The sequence below is a fragment of the Botryllus schlosseri genome, chromosome 8, assembly GCF_051294905.1.
Source record: "Botryllus schlosseri isolate E-star chromosome 8, Bs_hap1, whole genome shotgun sequence".
Lineage (NCBI taxonomy): Eukaryota > Metazoa > Chordata > Ascidiacea > Stolidobranchia > Styelidae > Botryllus > Botryllus schlosseri.
The window spans coordinates 6,701,464-6,716,775 of record NC_137243.1 but is presented as its reverse complement, the minus strand read 5'-3'; the positions used below and the strand labels follow the sequence as shown (position 1 = coordinate 6,716,775).

At 41.0% G+C, this 15,312-nt stretch overlaps 3 protein-coding genes and 1 long non-coding RNA gene across 4 annotated transcripts in view; 3 read left to right on the top strand and 1 right to left on the bottom strand.

The window, feature by feature from the left end:
* The window catches only part of LOC145444885 (uncharacterized), a 208,776-nt gene that overhangs the window by 22,901 nt on the left and 170,563 nt on the right, over positions 1-15,312 (top strand). The gene's annotated exons all lie outside the window — the stretch shown is intronic.
* LOC145444872 (serine/threonine-protein kinase Nek8-like) overlaps positions 1-15,312 on the top strand; it is a 123,864-nt gene that overhangs the window by 26,619 nt on the left and 81,933 nt on the right. The window lies entirely within an intron of this gene.
* Positions 8,062-12,731, top strand: LOC145444883 (uncharacterized). Its single transcript, XM_080322930.1, has 5 exons — positions 8,062-8,244; positions 9,531-9,652; positions 11,091-11,241; positions 11,303-11,369; positions 12,590-12,731. The coding sequence occupies exons 1-5, from the start codon at positions 8,203-8,205 to the stop codon at positions 12,613-12,615; spliced, it is 408 nt and encodes a 135-aa protein (XP_080179056.1). The 5' UTR covers positions 8,062-8,202; the 3' UTR covers positions 12,616-12,731.
* LOC145444881 (nucleoside diphosphate-linked moiety X motif 6-like) lies at positions 12,664-15,240 on the bottom strand. The gene is made up of 5 exons (XM_080322928.1): positions 14,921-15,240; positions 14,362-14,555; positions 13,805-13,931; positions 13,372-13,528; positions 12,664-13,071 (listed from the first exon to the last, which is right to left on the bottom strand). Exons 1-5 carry the CDS (start codon positions 15,222-15,224, stop codon positions 12,921-12,923), a joined length of 933 nt encoding a protein of 310 aa, XP_080179054.1. The 5' UTR covers positions 15,225-15,240; the 3' UTR covers positions 12,664-12,920.

Genomic DNA, 15,312 nt, shown 5'->3' with positions numbered 1-15,312 from the left:
TAACTAGTTTGTAAGATTCGCAAGATAGCGACTATAGAGATGGGTAAAATCTAGTGCCGGACTGATTCGGTTCCAAATTGAATAGTCGAGCAACACTCATTGTGACGTCATTTCATTGAGAATGACTTTGAAAGTTGAAATACGTACCGTTTTGCGACCACATAGATAACAATACCAGTTACATCAAGAATTATCATCAAGTTAAGAAAAAATTTTTACTTCCTGGCCATGATCTGTGACTATGAGGTGGGATGATTACAGAAATGTCGTTCCCATTAATATTTGTAGCCTACGTAATGCTGGAATGCTCCGTCAAGAATGGGGTATTGGACGTCGCGCCAAGTATTGTAGTATCACCAATTATGAGGTCATAAGATTACACGGGTGGGCAGGAAAGTTCAAATATGTACCTTTTATGCGCCCACGAAGAAAATAATACCACCTAAAGATCATTTGGTCTTTTCCTGATCATATACCTATTTTCAATACTTTGGATGGCAACTGCATAGGACCAACGGCGTATAAATTCGTTACTCGAAATAATCGACTCCTCTGCGCGAGTCGATTCATTAATAGGGACGTAGTATGCATTTACTTATTTGCCTTGATAGGCTGGGAAGCAAGTGGCGCAGTTGATTAAGCTCCAGCGTCACGACACCAATATGGAAGTGGGTCGAATCCCGGTTCAGACCAATTTATATGTGTCGGAGGCTTATATTGGCTCCTCATCGCTAACCTCGCTGCGATTGCAGTGTATGAAAAATCCAGGGTTGTAATGACTCGAGTCACAATTTTCTGATGACTCTACTTGACTCGCGTCATTTTCTCAAAATACGGAAATGACTCGATTTGGACTCGAGTCCTTGCGCATGACTCGAACCAAGTCATATGACTCGAGACTCAGATGTCCAAGACCGTCATTTCATTGTAATTTCGAAGAATAGTAAGTAATCACACTATTGGGATTTCGTCTACTGGTACTTGAAGATGCGACCAGAAACTGTTAACAGTGATGAAAATTAGTATATTTTAAATGCGAACCATTCGATATCACCAAACAGTTATAAAAAGTGGGTTCAGCAAGACTTTAACTGGAAATTGAGCAGTCAACACAATGACTTGAAATCAGACTCGAGTCATAATACCATGACTCGGACTTGACCCTTTGCTCGCTGACTTGTACTCGGACTTGACTCGGTGGTGAATTAAAAAAGACTAGACTTGACTCGAGTCAAAACTATAAAAGTGAGATTGAATTGTGACTCGGAGCTTTGTGACTTGGTTACAACCAGGGCTGTGGAGTCGGAGTCGGAGTCGGTGGAGTCGGAGTCGGAGTCGGGGTAATTTTCGCTTGATGGAGTCGGAGTCGGAGTCGGAGTCGTGAAAACTATAATAACTGGAGTCGGAGTCGGAGTCGGAGTCGGTGGGAAAATACTGACTGGAGTCGGAGTCGGATTTTGTGAGAATGACCCTGACTTCGACTCCGACTCCGACTTCTCTATCATGAAAATAACATTTGCTTTCAAATAATTTTCAATATAATTTTTATGTACCACCAATCTCTGTTATTAATAGCCATACAGATAAGGGGCGGCCAGCCCATGGCACGCAGGCCAAATTTGGCACAGGAGAAGGTTAGGTGTGGCCTGCGAGGTAATTCTCGAAATTATTTATGACATCAGGTACAATTGCAAGGCCAACCAAAATTTGATTAGCATGACCGCGAAATTTGATGATGACTAAAACAACAGTTCTGACGCATTGACGTATCCAGGGGCCAGCAACATTTATCCCAGATCTTCGTATATGACCATAAAGTAGAATATTTCATAGCACATTTATTTGACTTGAAATTTTTCTCGGTACTTCGCATGATTCATTGTCACTAGATTTCTTGCATTCAGTATTTGAGCACCCTTCTGAAAATTATAAATACATATTATTCACAGAATTGAGTCTAACTATTCGCAATTAGGATATAACGTGTCGTCCAACATGCGGCTTCGCTTGTGCACTCGCAGCGAGATCGTCGACAAAACATTTGCAAAAAATGATAGAGGCATGTTCACTGATACCGTCGATTTTGCTATGTCTAAACCTCGAATAATCCTGTCCTTGCCAAATGAGCCCATAGTCGTATACAGATGCGACCCCCAATGTATGTTAGCGACATATTTATTGATATAGCCTAATTCAGTCGTTATCTTGCAAAAATTTCGCGCTTCGCGCGACCATGGCCTGATTGCGCACTGCACAGTTGCATGACATATTGTTATCCATTTAGAGCGTATTAATATAAGTCCTGTTTGCAATGTAACCTAATTCGGTTCGCTCCTATCGACGACAAAAAAAGGTGATCAACATTCCAGTTGCCCGCGCAATGGTTCGTAAATCTCAGGTGTCCCTTTCGCCGAAAAAGTTGCCCACCCCTGATATAGATAAAATTAGACATTACTTGCAAATTACAACTCAGTTGCAGAGGGGAAGAAAATCGCAAGATGAGTTTTCGCGATGCAGTAAAAATTGATGCTATATTTAGAATTATACCATGATACTGTGACGGAGCAAATGCATCGGCTGGTTTTGTAAAATTGTAAAAATGATGTAAATATGACCAAACGATGCTTCCCACTTGACAGAATTGAAAATATTTATAGTGTAGCTTAGCTGTTTGGGTCGAACAAATGATTAAGAAAGACTGCAAGTCCCAATCCTTGAATACTTGATTAACTACATGTAGACTAGACATAGGCTATGATCTTTGACTACTTAACTAAATTCCATTTATGACCAATTACTATTAGTAGTAAGAGTGTGTGTGCTTGTAATCAGCATAGTGTGCAATGACAAAATTAGTAAGTTCAATCTCTTTATTAGTTGCTGACTCATACACGAGAGCTACACTTGGATTTTTTATCTACATTTTTATTATGCGGGATTGGATATCTGCCATATTTGAATGATTCGTACATTTCAGGATATTAGAGAGTCCATGTTATAAAAACTTGAAAAAGGAAGGATATTTAGCAACTCTTTCTTTCATGTTAATTGTATAGTGGATAATTCGAGCTGTGCCACAATGAAACAATTTAGCATGCCACCGTTAATCATATGTTTGCATATGTTTAATGGTTGTATGATAGTCATTCAACCGACAATGTGGCATATAATTTTCGAAGTAAATTGGTAATAATGCTGGAGTCGGAGTCGGGAGTCGGAGTCGGAGTCGGTACGTTTAAAGACCCAGGAGTCGGAGTCGGAGTCGGAGTCGGTACGTTTAAAGACACAGGAGTCGGAGTCGGAGTCGGAGTCGGTATATTGAAAATGTGTGGAGTCGGAGTCGGAGCCGGAGTCGGTGGTAAAATCTACCGACTCCACAGCCCTGGTTACAACCCTGGAAAAAGCCCAGTGTGAAGGAGAGCCGAGCCAAAACGTGGGCGGCAAAGGCTGAAGATTGCGGACGCACGAAAAACGAGAGTGACCGATGGTGCGAGAGCGCGGGAATGGAAGCAAGAAAAGACCGCAAAGACAATTGATCTGCATGAAATTACCGTACTGGGCTCAAATGATCTTATAGGAACATAAGCGATAAGCGCCAATGCTGTGAATAAAACACACTTTGATAGGCGGCATAGGCTTTGTCGGGGATTTCGTACCGGTCAACGCTCGTTATGTATGTTAGCCCGGAAACTTATCTACCGGTGCGTGGCGATTAGGGCAATTTCCGGCCTCAGGAAATGACACGACCACGATAATTCCAGTAAATATGGATCGCATACCAAAGTCGCAATCCGAACATTGCAAGTATTGCGAATTGATAGTGAAACGCCGTTCGAAATTTTCAAGCTATATAAAGAAGTTCTTGATGCCTGAAAATTGCTGCCAATGCATTTAGATGGAATACCGAATGACGTGCAGATAAAATTTAAAAAAATCGGTCAATGCTATAAAATCCTATCCAGGAGAGCAGCTACTACAAAATCCGATTTGCGCCGTGAATTATAGTATTTTATCTAGATGTCACTCGGTATTCCACGTAAATGCATGTATTCCTACTATTTGTCTATACCAGTGGTCGGGAACCTATGGCTCGCGAGCCACATATGGCTCTTTTGGGTATAAGATATGGCTATTTTCCAAATATTTATTTTTGTACTGAATTGAGCAATATTGCAACGACTTGTTGGTAAATTTTCATCACGGCCAGAATAATTATTCTCGTGGCAGTATAAACATGTCTTTGAGGGGTAAAGACAATGCCGTCTTCGGGTTTAGGGGCTCGGACGCTCTCTTTTCAGAATCATCGAATTTAGGTGACTGTCACGCCGGCGGCCAATATTACTCGCGAATTCTATGTACCCGACTCGAAATCTTGCATTGTGCGATACGTTGAAATCAAAGAGCATAGCAGACATGGCGACGCCCATTTCAAAACGCAGTTTTCAAATACACATTGTCTTCCTGATCTACAGCGCGAAATGAACTGTTGTGAATGTGACAGTCACAATTACTAACTCGAATTACAAACAACGCCATAGCTATCCACGTTATTGATTGATAAGTATATATCTCTATGTAGTACCGGCGATAAAATGTATGCGTGTAGCGCAACATTATGTTACCGCCGAATACTTTGAGAATTGAGAAGTCTATTAGTATTTAGAGTTTCGGAATCAGTGTGACAGTCACATTCGATTAATATCAGTTACAATGAATTCTAAGCTACTTACAATGAATTGCGTTATCAATGGCCAGGCTTGGCCCGCCTGTGCCTTACCTGTCGTTTCAAGCTTTATTTTCGAACAATTAATGCCAGTTTTTACAGAGAAAATATGGCGCACACGAGGAATCCCATGTAGTAAGTTCGAATTAGTGCTACCATGACGTCACGGATTTTCAATTGTGACGTAGCAGTTGATTGACATGTATGGCTCTTTGGGAGTTGGGATGGAATAAATAGGGCAAATATGGCTCTTCGGACAAAAAAGGTTCCCGACCACTGGTCTATACAAATCATAAGTGATGAGCCGCTTGCACATGCACAAGAATACTGATAATTTATCGGCATTGGCATTTTGCAATCTCGAACTGAACTAGAATGCAAATCATTTGCATGATGGTATTATTTTAAAACTCGTGTCCACTTACCAGTGTCCGTGGGCCTATATAGCCAGGTCTAAAATAGTTTGATGAAGGCGACATTCATTTAGCAACGACTTCACAAATGTCGATACTAACGTGGTGAATAGGGGTGAAGTCACTATCTCAAAGTCGAAAATTTGTAGCGGACATTGGCATCTTCCGCTCCAGCATGTATGGACTCGACCAATGAGTGCACAGCTGAAACTATATGGGATTAGTGCTTTGGTCAGCGACATTATTAGCAATCGAATTTCTTCAAAAGTCAATGTATAGTGGACATTTCCGAATATACGTAAATATCTTTATGATGTCATTCATCTTGCTCGACGGTCAGCCGCAGCATATGAATAACCTACTTGGTTCATGAGTTTAAGCTCCCCGGGCTGACCTTCTGTTCTCATTCAAGCCTAATATATAACACAGGACGACGAGGATTTTATCTGGCTTCTTTGGTCTGGTCCGACCTCTCTATTCAGGTCTATAGTAGAGGTCGACCGATTATCGACATGGCCGATTATCGAGGCTGATATTTAAAGCTTTCCCGATTATCGATATCGGCCTATGAAGGCCGATATCGCGGCCGATATTTTATATTTAAAAAAAATTCCAAAATTTCGGAAATTCAATGCTCCCTGTTCTCAATCTCAAGAAATCGACGACGCAAAGGGCGATATATGACAGATTTACCCTTGCAGTACGAGTATAGCTGGGTGAGCATGCAGAGAAACTATGCTTCCTGCATTACTATCTACCTTTTCTGGACTGATCTGCAATTCTGTATCATATTTTGCTTTTTGGGTTATCCCAAATTTCATCGAATGTGCACAATTAAGCAATAATTCTTTTCAATTTCAGTTTTCTCGTTTGTTGTTCAGCTTTCTGTGGCATGTACAAGTTACATCTTGCCTAATATATAATATTTTTGGTGAAAATGTTCTCTGCTCTTTCCATATTAATATCGGCCTATGATATCGGTATCGGCCTTGTGAGTGAGCCGATACATCGGTATCGGTATCGGCCTGTAAAAATCAATATCGGTCGACCTCTAGTCTATAGCCGACACGAACTGCAGTCACAACTCATTAGAGAAAGGGTGTCAAGCTCAACTTAGGTTGCGGGCTGGATTCCAACCTTTTGATCGCTCGCGCGGGCCGGACCAGTCAGATGATTCCAAAATGCCAACTCCGAATTCATACCCTTGTTTTACACTAAGATACTTTATTACCAAGCCCATATTCGTAATGATTCATATTGCATTGTATTACGAATCATGATTCATGATGGTTCCATTTTAGCAAAACCTGTATTTGCAAGCAAAGGAATTGGCAAAAATACGATAAATGGGCCGGTTGAATAAAGTTCTACACCGCTAAGACAGTGGCGACATTGCAAGTATGCACTGTGAAGAAAACAAGCGATTTAACTGTATAGCCGCCGACGTTGGAATTTGGTTCATTCGAGTTTCTCTGGAGGCTGGGGACCTTTTGAGTCAGAAGTTGTACACTGTACAGCAGTCAGACCACATATATTTGAATTATATTCTTTGTGTAGATCTCATATCCTCCGTGTAGTCAGCATAGTTTGCATTATAGTTTTTCTCGCTTCTATGAATATCTACTTTTTGGTCCAATCTTCCCATAAAACTCCTAACTCACTGTGCACTTTTTTCCTTCTCGAAATTTGGTGTCAATATCAAACAGTCATTCCTATTACTGACTATAGACTTGAGTGAAACTGCAACACTGCTTTCGAATGGATATAATGTGGCCTATGATACACTGTATAGATTTGCTGTCATTATTTCTTACTAAAAACTCAACATTTGTCAGTAAAGTGCTGGATTATACAATCATTTTTTAATTTACTAAGAATTTCTTCGCGGGCCGTATGTTTGACACACCCCTGCATTTCAGTTTGCGATCTAGTAGTAATTTCCCCACCGTTCATATAATCCTCAGCGATGATTCGTGCTGGCTTTGTAAGCATACAAATTCCACATGAGGAATACTTCAAGTCGATATGAGCCGTGCGCACTAGTTAAAGTAATAATCGCTTTTAATCATTTGAGTCTAATAACAGTTTTGAAAAGTCGTCGTCATCGTCGTTTATGTTAGTATAAATAGCTAATAGTGCGTATATTACAATTCTTCAGCCCTTATTATTTCGTGCAATACGGCGAAACTTTAATTTCAATGCAGCATACGCAATGTATGCAACTACTCGTGCGCTGATGCACGTTTTCGATTGCAGAGCGGTAGAACAATATTATACTTGGCAACTCCTTGTATCTCGTTGGCAACTCCTACGACATCACAACTTGCATTTATAGTTACTTTATGCGTTAATAGTGGGCGTTGGGTTTTTCCCACCGCCAATTTCGAGGGTATGTATTTCTGTTATATCAAAGCAGCACTGAACAATGTCATTTTAAAGAACAATATTTAGTCAGTCATGTTACATACTAGAGAAAGTCTACTGTCAAAATAGCGAAAATTTCCAACTCTCGCCAAACCTGTGTGACACATGTTATTTAACGGAATTAACTTGCATTTGTGTTATCCTTTTTGAACGCAGTCGGGATGTTACTACGCCTTTTCATGTTATAGATTCATATCAATTAGCCATTATTCAAACATTTGACATAAACAGCGGTAGATGAGTATTAAGTACAGCCGATCGATGTAACATGGTGGCTTGTATACGCGCCTACGTTTACCATCGCGTTGCTGGGCAAACATTTTCGTACTATATGAAGGCGTTCTGAACATTAGGTACAATTTACCGAATTGCATCTAATAAAAATGTGTTTCATGATACCGGCTACGGATTTTGGTATGTATCCTCGCAAACAAACATGCGTAAAATGAAGCCTCCGTTCAAATATATCGCGATGTCGTCCGCGCGTCACGTGAGAACTCGTGATCAGGCAGTCACAAGTTCGGTATTATCAACCGCAATTGTGGGCCTTGTTGCAATATCGAATCAGTTGCGTTTATAAGATTGCACGGTACCGCATCGGAGGGATTTTCAGCGCCGTGTCGAGTCAAGAAACTTGAAAATATGGAACGTCATCTGCGGAGAGAGGCAAGACATGCGCATCGTGTAAGTTTATATGGTATTTTCACTCTTTGATTTCAGACCAATACTGGATTAATGTTTGCAATGTGCAGTAGGCCTGTATTCAGTCTGAATGGCAAAATGACCTTTAGAAGCTACGACGATAACTGTATCAAATATATGTAAATTGGCTCATCAAATTGGCTCATATCCAAATCCATTCTCGAACTAGTAGGTGTCTTAACTTAGCGGCAGTGAGAAAGCTGCTAGAAATTGCCAAGTTCGTGTATCAGTTCAATTTCGATCTTCGTCCTGGTGAGTAGTACGGCTTTTTAAAATAAAAATCTAATGTCTATACTTGAACAATAAGCTCGCATCCCCGTAACCGAATTACCACAAAACAGGCGCGAATTGTAGTAAAATAAAATATTCAATCAAGATGGAGCGGTTGCGACGTTAGAAACCGTACTCGCTCGGATATCAGGCTATGACCTCGAGTATGACCATTGACCAGTCTAATTTCAAGCAGTTTCTACTGGATAAATATTCGCGTGTGTATGGGTAGTGTACTGAGATTGTTGCATTGATTCTGACACACCGATTGCGACTGCACAGTATTGTGACGCCACTCGGTAATCGTTATCATGCATTTCGCCCGCCCACTTTTGATAATTGCGTAGGCTACTTCTTATCGAGTATGCAACTGTGCAATATGTATTACAATATTTACCGATAAAAGGAATGATGTCAGCACAGTTTTGGTCACTATATTAATAGGTATTACTGCAGAACTTGTGAAACACCTGGAATGCCGCCAATACAACACGGTCACCGTCACCAGACTCTGTTCTGTACAGTGTACAGTACATGTTTAAACCGCACAGTCGTTTCAACTTACGGAAGTAACGGTAGGGTTACTTACCATACGCCCGCTTTTTCAGTAGATTGAAAATTTTCTCCTTTTTGGCAATTCGTCCTCCTTTACAGCCTCCCCAGACACACTAATGGACAGGGTCAACTGAAAATCGGCATATGACGCGAAATAGGTAATGCGAACGTTCGAGCGGGTCATTTGGGAGTCGAATCAGAGTGATGACCTTTTTCAGTCAACACCACAGAAGTATCGTAAAAAGTGGATCATCCGGGAGCCGAGTCAAAATTATGGCCATTTTTTAGTTAACACACCAGGATTTCCATTAAATATATCAATATCAGCTGTTTTCAATTTCGGAAAATCAGCTTCAATTTTAAAAGTGTACTCCTTCCGGGACTCCAAAATATGGTAACCCTAACGGTACTGTTCGGTTAATGCATGTATTGTTGCGCGTCAGGACGAAGTGAGAGCAGAAAGACGTGAAGAGCGCCTGCATGATCGTGCTGTCAATGCAGCTCTGCATGGAAATCTGGGGAAAGCAGTAGCTCTCGAGAGCAAGGCAAATGCCGCTCATCACAGGTAAGAAAGCACGACATACCGAGAGACAACGCCATTACGCCAATGAGGTTTAACCGATGCTTACGCGTCAGCATAGGACCTATATGTCATATGCCATATGCCATATAGGTATATGAGTCTCTCTAATTGGTCACTACTCAATTCTCATATGTGTGACGGACACATATAAGTTATCTGCTCTTTCCTGTACCAAATCTTGCTTTTACTCCCATCCCATCCCATGTATACCACCTTCTTGCGCGCCTTCATGGCGTATACGAAAACAGAACCAACTACATCCCTGCGATGTATTTCCTTTAAGAATCATGCATTTGGCTCGTTCACACCAAATAGAACGGGTTTGAAAACAATAATTTGTACCTGGAAGTGCTGATGAATTTATTCACACCTTACGAGAGGGTTGAAATCTGTAGATTACACAGCATGTTCACTTAGAGTGCAGTGCAGCCTTACAACCTTATACCTATACAACCTTAGACGCTTCTTGCCGCACTGGGTCCTTCTGATCATCATCATCATCATTGGCTTATTAGCAATTTTATCAGTTCAATACACCACAAATATGCGATACAACGAAAAGATAGGAAGGCGTCGAAGCGACTTTGAGTAGTCTATGTAATCAGACTTCAGACACCCACCTTGGCCTAGGCGATGTAAAGAGGAGGCATGCACTGATTTCACACTGAATGAAAAGTAAAGAAGATAGTATAGTAAAAAGCAAGCAACAAGAATCGGATGGCATGTCATGGATGGCAAGAACGATAGGTACTCTTTAAATCCTTATTCCAATCAAAATTACAATATGGCATTATCTGCTAGAGATCTGCCAGTGTTAGCGCACTCAAACCACTGCCAAAACTTCAACATCGGGTCCTCCGCATCATAGCCAGCGCCCCTTTGGGCAGAAACTAGAAATCGCCAAGTTTATGTATCAGTTCCACCGTGATCACTGCCGCGAAATCTTCAATGACTTCTTTACCTCAGTATCAAAAGTACATAAGTACAACACACGCGCGTCGTCGCCGCCCAAGTATCATATATGGCCGACGCGAAAGATCATCGTTCTATCAATTATGCCGAACCTGAAGTGTGCAACAGTATCTCGCCGGCTATCAGTCGAAATACAAGCAATTTCTTCTGAATGAATACTAGTTAGCCCTCAACATTTACCGGACCACGACCTGACATATCAATCTCGCCTTCCGTCACATTCCACCTGGTTTTGTCGCTTACCATTTTATATGATCTTCTTTTACTTTCATTCAGTCTGCATGCCTCCTATTTACATCGCTTAGGCCTGGGTGGGTGTATGATCTCGAAGACTACGCTAAGTCCTCTCCGGCACCTAACTATCTTTCATTGTATCGCAGTCTTGCGATTTTTGAAATGATGAAATTTTATGAATAAACTTGAACTTGAACACCGCTTGACTTTGTAGAGCCGAAGCAGCGCATAACAGGGAAGTCAACGCGCGTTTTGCTGCGAACTCTGTTCACCACCACCATCATCATCACCCTCCTCACCATCAAAATCACCCTCCTCACCATCATCACCATCCCCACCCACCCCCGCCGCCAGTAGTCGTGCATGTAAGTATATATAAGTTATATAAAGCATTTGGTTGGTAAAGTAATTTGAGACTGTTTTTAGCACCACCATCCTCCGCCACCGCATCCAGGTTACCCGGCCGGACCGCCCGGATACCCAAATCACCCAGGTGCGTATTGCGTATAGCGTGTAGTTGCAGCTACGTGTTTTGATTGGTTTGAATACTGGATATAGGTCTTATCGTTGTGATTGAAAGATCTAGTTTAAACCTAAGATCGCGATTCTACAGCTGTTCAAGTTATTTGGTAGTATAACTACAGATGTGGTCAGTAGTCAAGGCGGCTACTAAGTAGAAGTAGAAGTAGCGACGCAAAATTCTACTCAAGTACGAGTAGAAGTAATGTTTTGTAGCAGCCCAAAACTACTTCAAGCATAGGAGTAGAATTTACTGTCCTTGAAAACTACTCAAGTAAATAAGTAGATTTGAAAAGCAAGTACTGCAATTATAGGAAACCTACTTCGAAAAAGTAGAACTTCTTCGTTACTGGCCACATCTGTATGACTGTAGCTATACGAGGTTATTGGAAAGGGCAAAAAAAGTGGAATGTTGACCAGTTCTTTCGGAAAATGTACGAATCCGCCACTCATACGTTGTGTTATTGACTAAAGAATTATTTGTTGCTAATATTTACGCCTATACATAATATATAGCCATGAATTTAATCTTCGCCGGCGGAGATAATAAAGTTGGATTGATTCAAGAGTCAGGATTTAACAACCCAGGATTAAGGAACCCAAAGTTGATCGTCGCGCATAAAGTTGATCGAGATACATTTTTAATCTCATGATATGTCTAACCTGGACGAACAGTGCACTGCGTAAAATTCCTACGCAGAAATATTTCCGATAATCATCGTGAGAATTGTCTCATATAGGTAATGGTTTCACCCAGCCGTCGGACAATAAACGAATTATGCACACGCCATCGTAGAGTAATATATCTTATTTGTGTTCTATAATCCGTTGCGTCGCTGTAGCGCACTAATTTTGCCATGATTATAATTCTACCTGTTACAATCGCAGTATCTTTTATCAGCAGGTAGCCGTTTTATTTAACAACCTGACAACTGACAACAACGAACGCGTTTTCGCACTGTGTCGCAACAGAAAACATCGTACACTCCACTCACTTTATTGAAAACCCGAGACACCTCGAGTTATCATCGCGCGTAACCTTAACCGACTTAATCCGCCACGATTAGCAGTTTTAAATCACGCAATTAGACATTCTCCAGGATAAGCTAACTTTATGATCACCGCACTGAGATGATATGTAAAAATTTCAGTCTTTCAAATTATCAGTAGTGAGTACTTCTGCTATATTTTCAGGTTACGGACACGGCTATCCCCATTAAATTACGAATTTCCTGCGAAACCAGCGAGAGGACATCATGCGCGAATCATATTCTCATATTCGCTGTTTAGATATATTTAAAATGAAATGTACATAATATATGCACTTGAAAATGAATGTTATTTTCTCGTGATATGACCAGTTGACCACTAATAGCATAGTACCATGTCCGTCACCTATACATTGAAATCTCGGTTTCGGAATCGTATTGATAAATACATATTAATTGCTAAAAGCTTCACAGTCATGATGTAACCAGCTATGTATTGATTATATTGAGTTATGATAACTATAGCAACAAAGTATTTAAAATTGAATTATTCCATGGTGTCGGCGACTCTCATGTGTACTGAGTGCGATCTTAATGATTTCCAACGTCAACGGACTGATGTCCGTTTGTCGAAGTACGTCGTCCATACGCATCCACTTGCTATCTTCGATTTCCCTGGTACATATCCTGTGGATAAACACGATCGCATTGTGACGATTCGGCAACATTCGAATTCCATGACAACGGGGAAGGTAATTCCCGAGTTCGATGTTACGTACGTGCCAAACGCATCGATATATTCTTGGTGCACGTGTCATCTTGATAGGCTACTCTATTTCATGGAAATGCGACTTCACATGATATAGGCCAACATGAGTATAGACGCGGGGGCAAAATGTCGAGTGCTTGGCCATCGGATATCTATCATTTCCATTTTAACTAATTCCTTCGATCGATCAACTAATGATGCTAATTTTGGAAACCTACGTTATGCCAAAAGTCAGCGGCTTTAGCTTCAGTATGAAGTACATATCAGATTTCCCAAAAGATCCCGGATAGATGTGGCGTTGTCGAAATCCAATCACGGATTGAAAAGAGGTTCGGATGCCCGTCTCTTCGAACACCTCCCTTATCGCTGTTTTCACTGAAACGTAATATTGAGTTGAGCGGATATGTGGCATCCTTTGGACTCTACTAGTTGCTGGCGATTACCCCCGACTAGTGTCAGGCGAAAAGATTCGGGTTTAAGTCAATATGAACATACTATTCACTAACAAGTGCGTTAGAGACGCGGAGGGAGTGCACGCGTGGTGTTTTTTTTTCGCTTGGGACCGATCAGCAATTTACGATCGCAGGTTATTGTTCCAATGTCCATGTATCGAGTGCATTAATCAAGATTTACTGGCTGAAATTTGATTACCTACATCTTCACCATCCAAAGACAAACCGCCCGGCAATTTCCATGGATTTTGACGATCCTTCCTTGTTTCCTTCACAAGAAGTACCGTGCCGGCTGACGTATCTATGCAGCAGCCACCAACCGCAATCTATAATCGTTCGGGTAAAATAACACACTTGGTAAATTTTGTCCCAAAACAGCTTGAAAATTATGAAATTTGGAAATAAATAAAATGAAGAATGCTCTTATCCACATAACAGCAACAGATTTTTCGATAATATGGTTCCGTCATCCCAATTGAGATTTGTACCAACGACGTAACCGTTGAAAAAAGGACAAAGATTGCATTTTCAGCAGTGAAATACCGCCGCTGCTCTATAGAAGCGGTTGCGTCATATTGTTTAAAGTTAAAAATCGGGGACTATTGACCTCCTTCCGGTCCGTTTAACTATATGTCCATTGTAACGATAACTGAACTGTACGCCAACCTCAGCGATTTATTTTCAGGAAGAATAGTCAGACATTCCGGGATTCATCATATACCCTTTCCATTTTGATCATTTCACGTATTTTCCCACCTGATGAGACGCAGCCATAGGTAATCGTGATTCCGTTTCCTGTACCAACCAACGGGCCAGGGATGAGTATTCTTCCTCGGCATGGTGGAATAGAAATCCATCGTTTACGATTCCGGGAATTAAGTGACTTTGTCTGATTGGAATGTGTAGCCAAAGAGAGGTTTTACCCGATCCCATCCATTTCGGCACTCTTTCTGCAAATACGGTGCGTGATATACCTCCCTATTTATTAATTAAGGATATTTATAATATAAGTAACATTATATTTATGATAGTCACGATGATATTTCTATGGGTAAAGGTAACTGCATAAACTGTGATTCTCATTTCAAGTGACATATAAATTAATGCTGCTAAATGTCATATTACATTAAAAGGCGGTCATCATCTTTTCGTTCATTCGTTTAATATTCTACGAAAAGGTAATATAATGTAACATTGTTCTAAGAAGGCGTTACTGATTTGGCTACAGTATAGTTCGATTGTTCTTGGCCTCAACATCATTAGTAGTTCCCTATGACGCATGTTCTTGCATCTGGGACTTCACGTATTCTCACACCTCTCAAAAAATTCAAAGATGCCTCTCTCTTTTCCGATGCGGTGGATTCGCTTGAAGGTTTGAAAATGGCGTGGACTCCAAGGTAACGATCGGTGAGCAGCGCTAGTGAATCTCTAAAGTCACTTTCGATTTCATTGCAAGAACAGTTGTAGAATACTTGGTCTAATCCCAATCTATTCCTTATCGCCAATGTTGCCGTATCGCTGCATACGCGACAGTTCTCTGAAAACTGATCGGTTTGCGCCACAAATCCTAGCCACCTTGTGCGAAGCATAGATTGATAATTCCTCGACAACGATTTCATCGCTTCCTATAATCTGTATTGCTACTTCTTCTCACATACATCATCTCATTTTAATAATACCAGTGTCTTCAGATTCCACGACATTAAC

What these genes read in the sequence shown, in the direction of transcription:
- LOC145444881 (XM_080322928.1), bottom strand. Translation starts at nt 15,224, where the DNA reads ATGAAATCGTTGTCGAGGAATTATCAATCTATGCTTCGCACAAGGTGG. An exon ending in TTTGGATGGTGAAGATGTAG is followed by an intron (nt 13,529 to 13,804) that starts GTAATCAAATTT and finishes ATTACGTTTCAG; the next exon opens with TGAAAACAGCGATAAGGGAG. An exon ending in CCGCTGACTTTTGGCATAAC is followed by an intron (nt 13,072 to 13,371) that starts GTAGGTTTCCAA and finishes GTTTATCCACAG; the next exon opens with GATATGTACCAGGGAAATCG.
- LOC145444883 (XM_080322930.1), top strand. Translation starts at nt 8,203, where the DNA reads ATGGAACGTCATCTGCGGAGAGAGGCAAGACATGCGCATCGT. An exon ending in GCAAATGCCGCTCATCACAG is followed by an intron (nt 9,653 to 11,090) that starts GTAAGAAAGCAC and finishes TTGACTTTGTAG; the next exon opens with AGCCGAAGCAGCGCATAACA. An exon ending in CGGATACCCAAATCACCCAG is followed by an intron (nt 11,370 to 12,589) that starts GTGCGTATTGCG and finishes CTATATTTTCAG; the next exon opens with GTTACGGACACGGCTATCCC.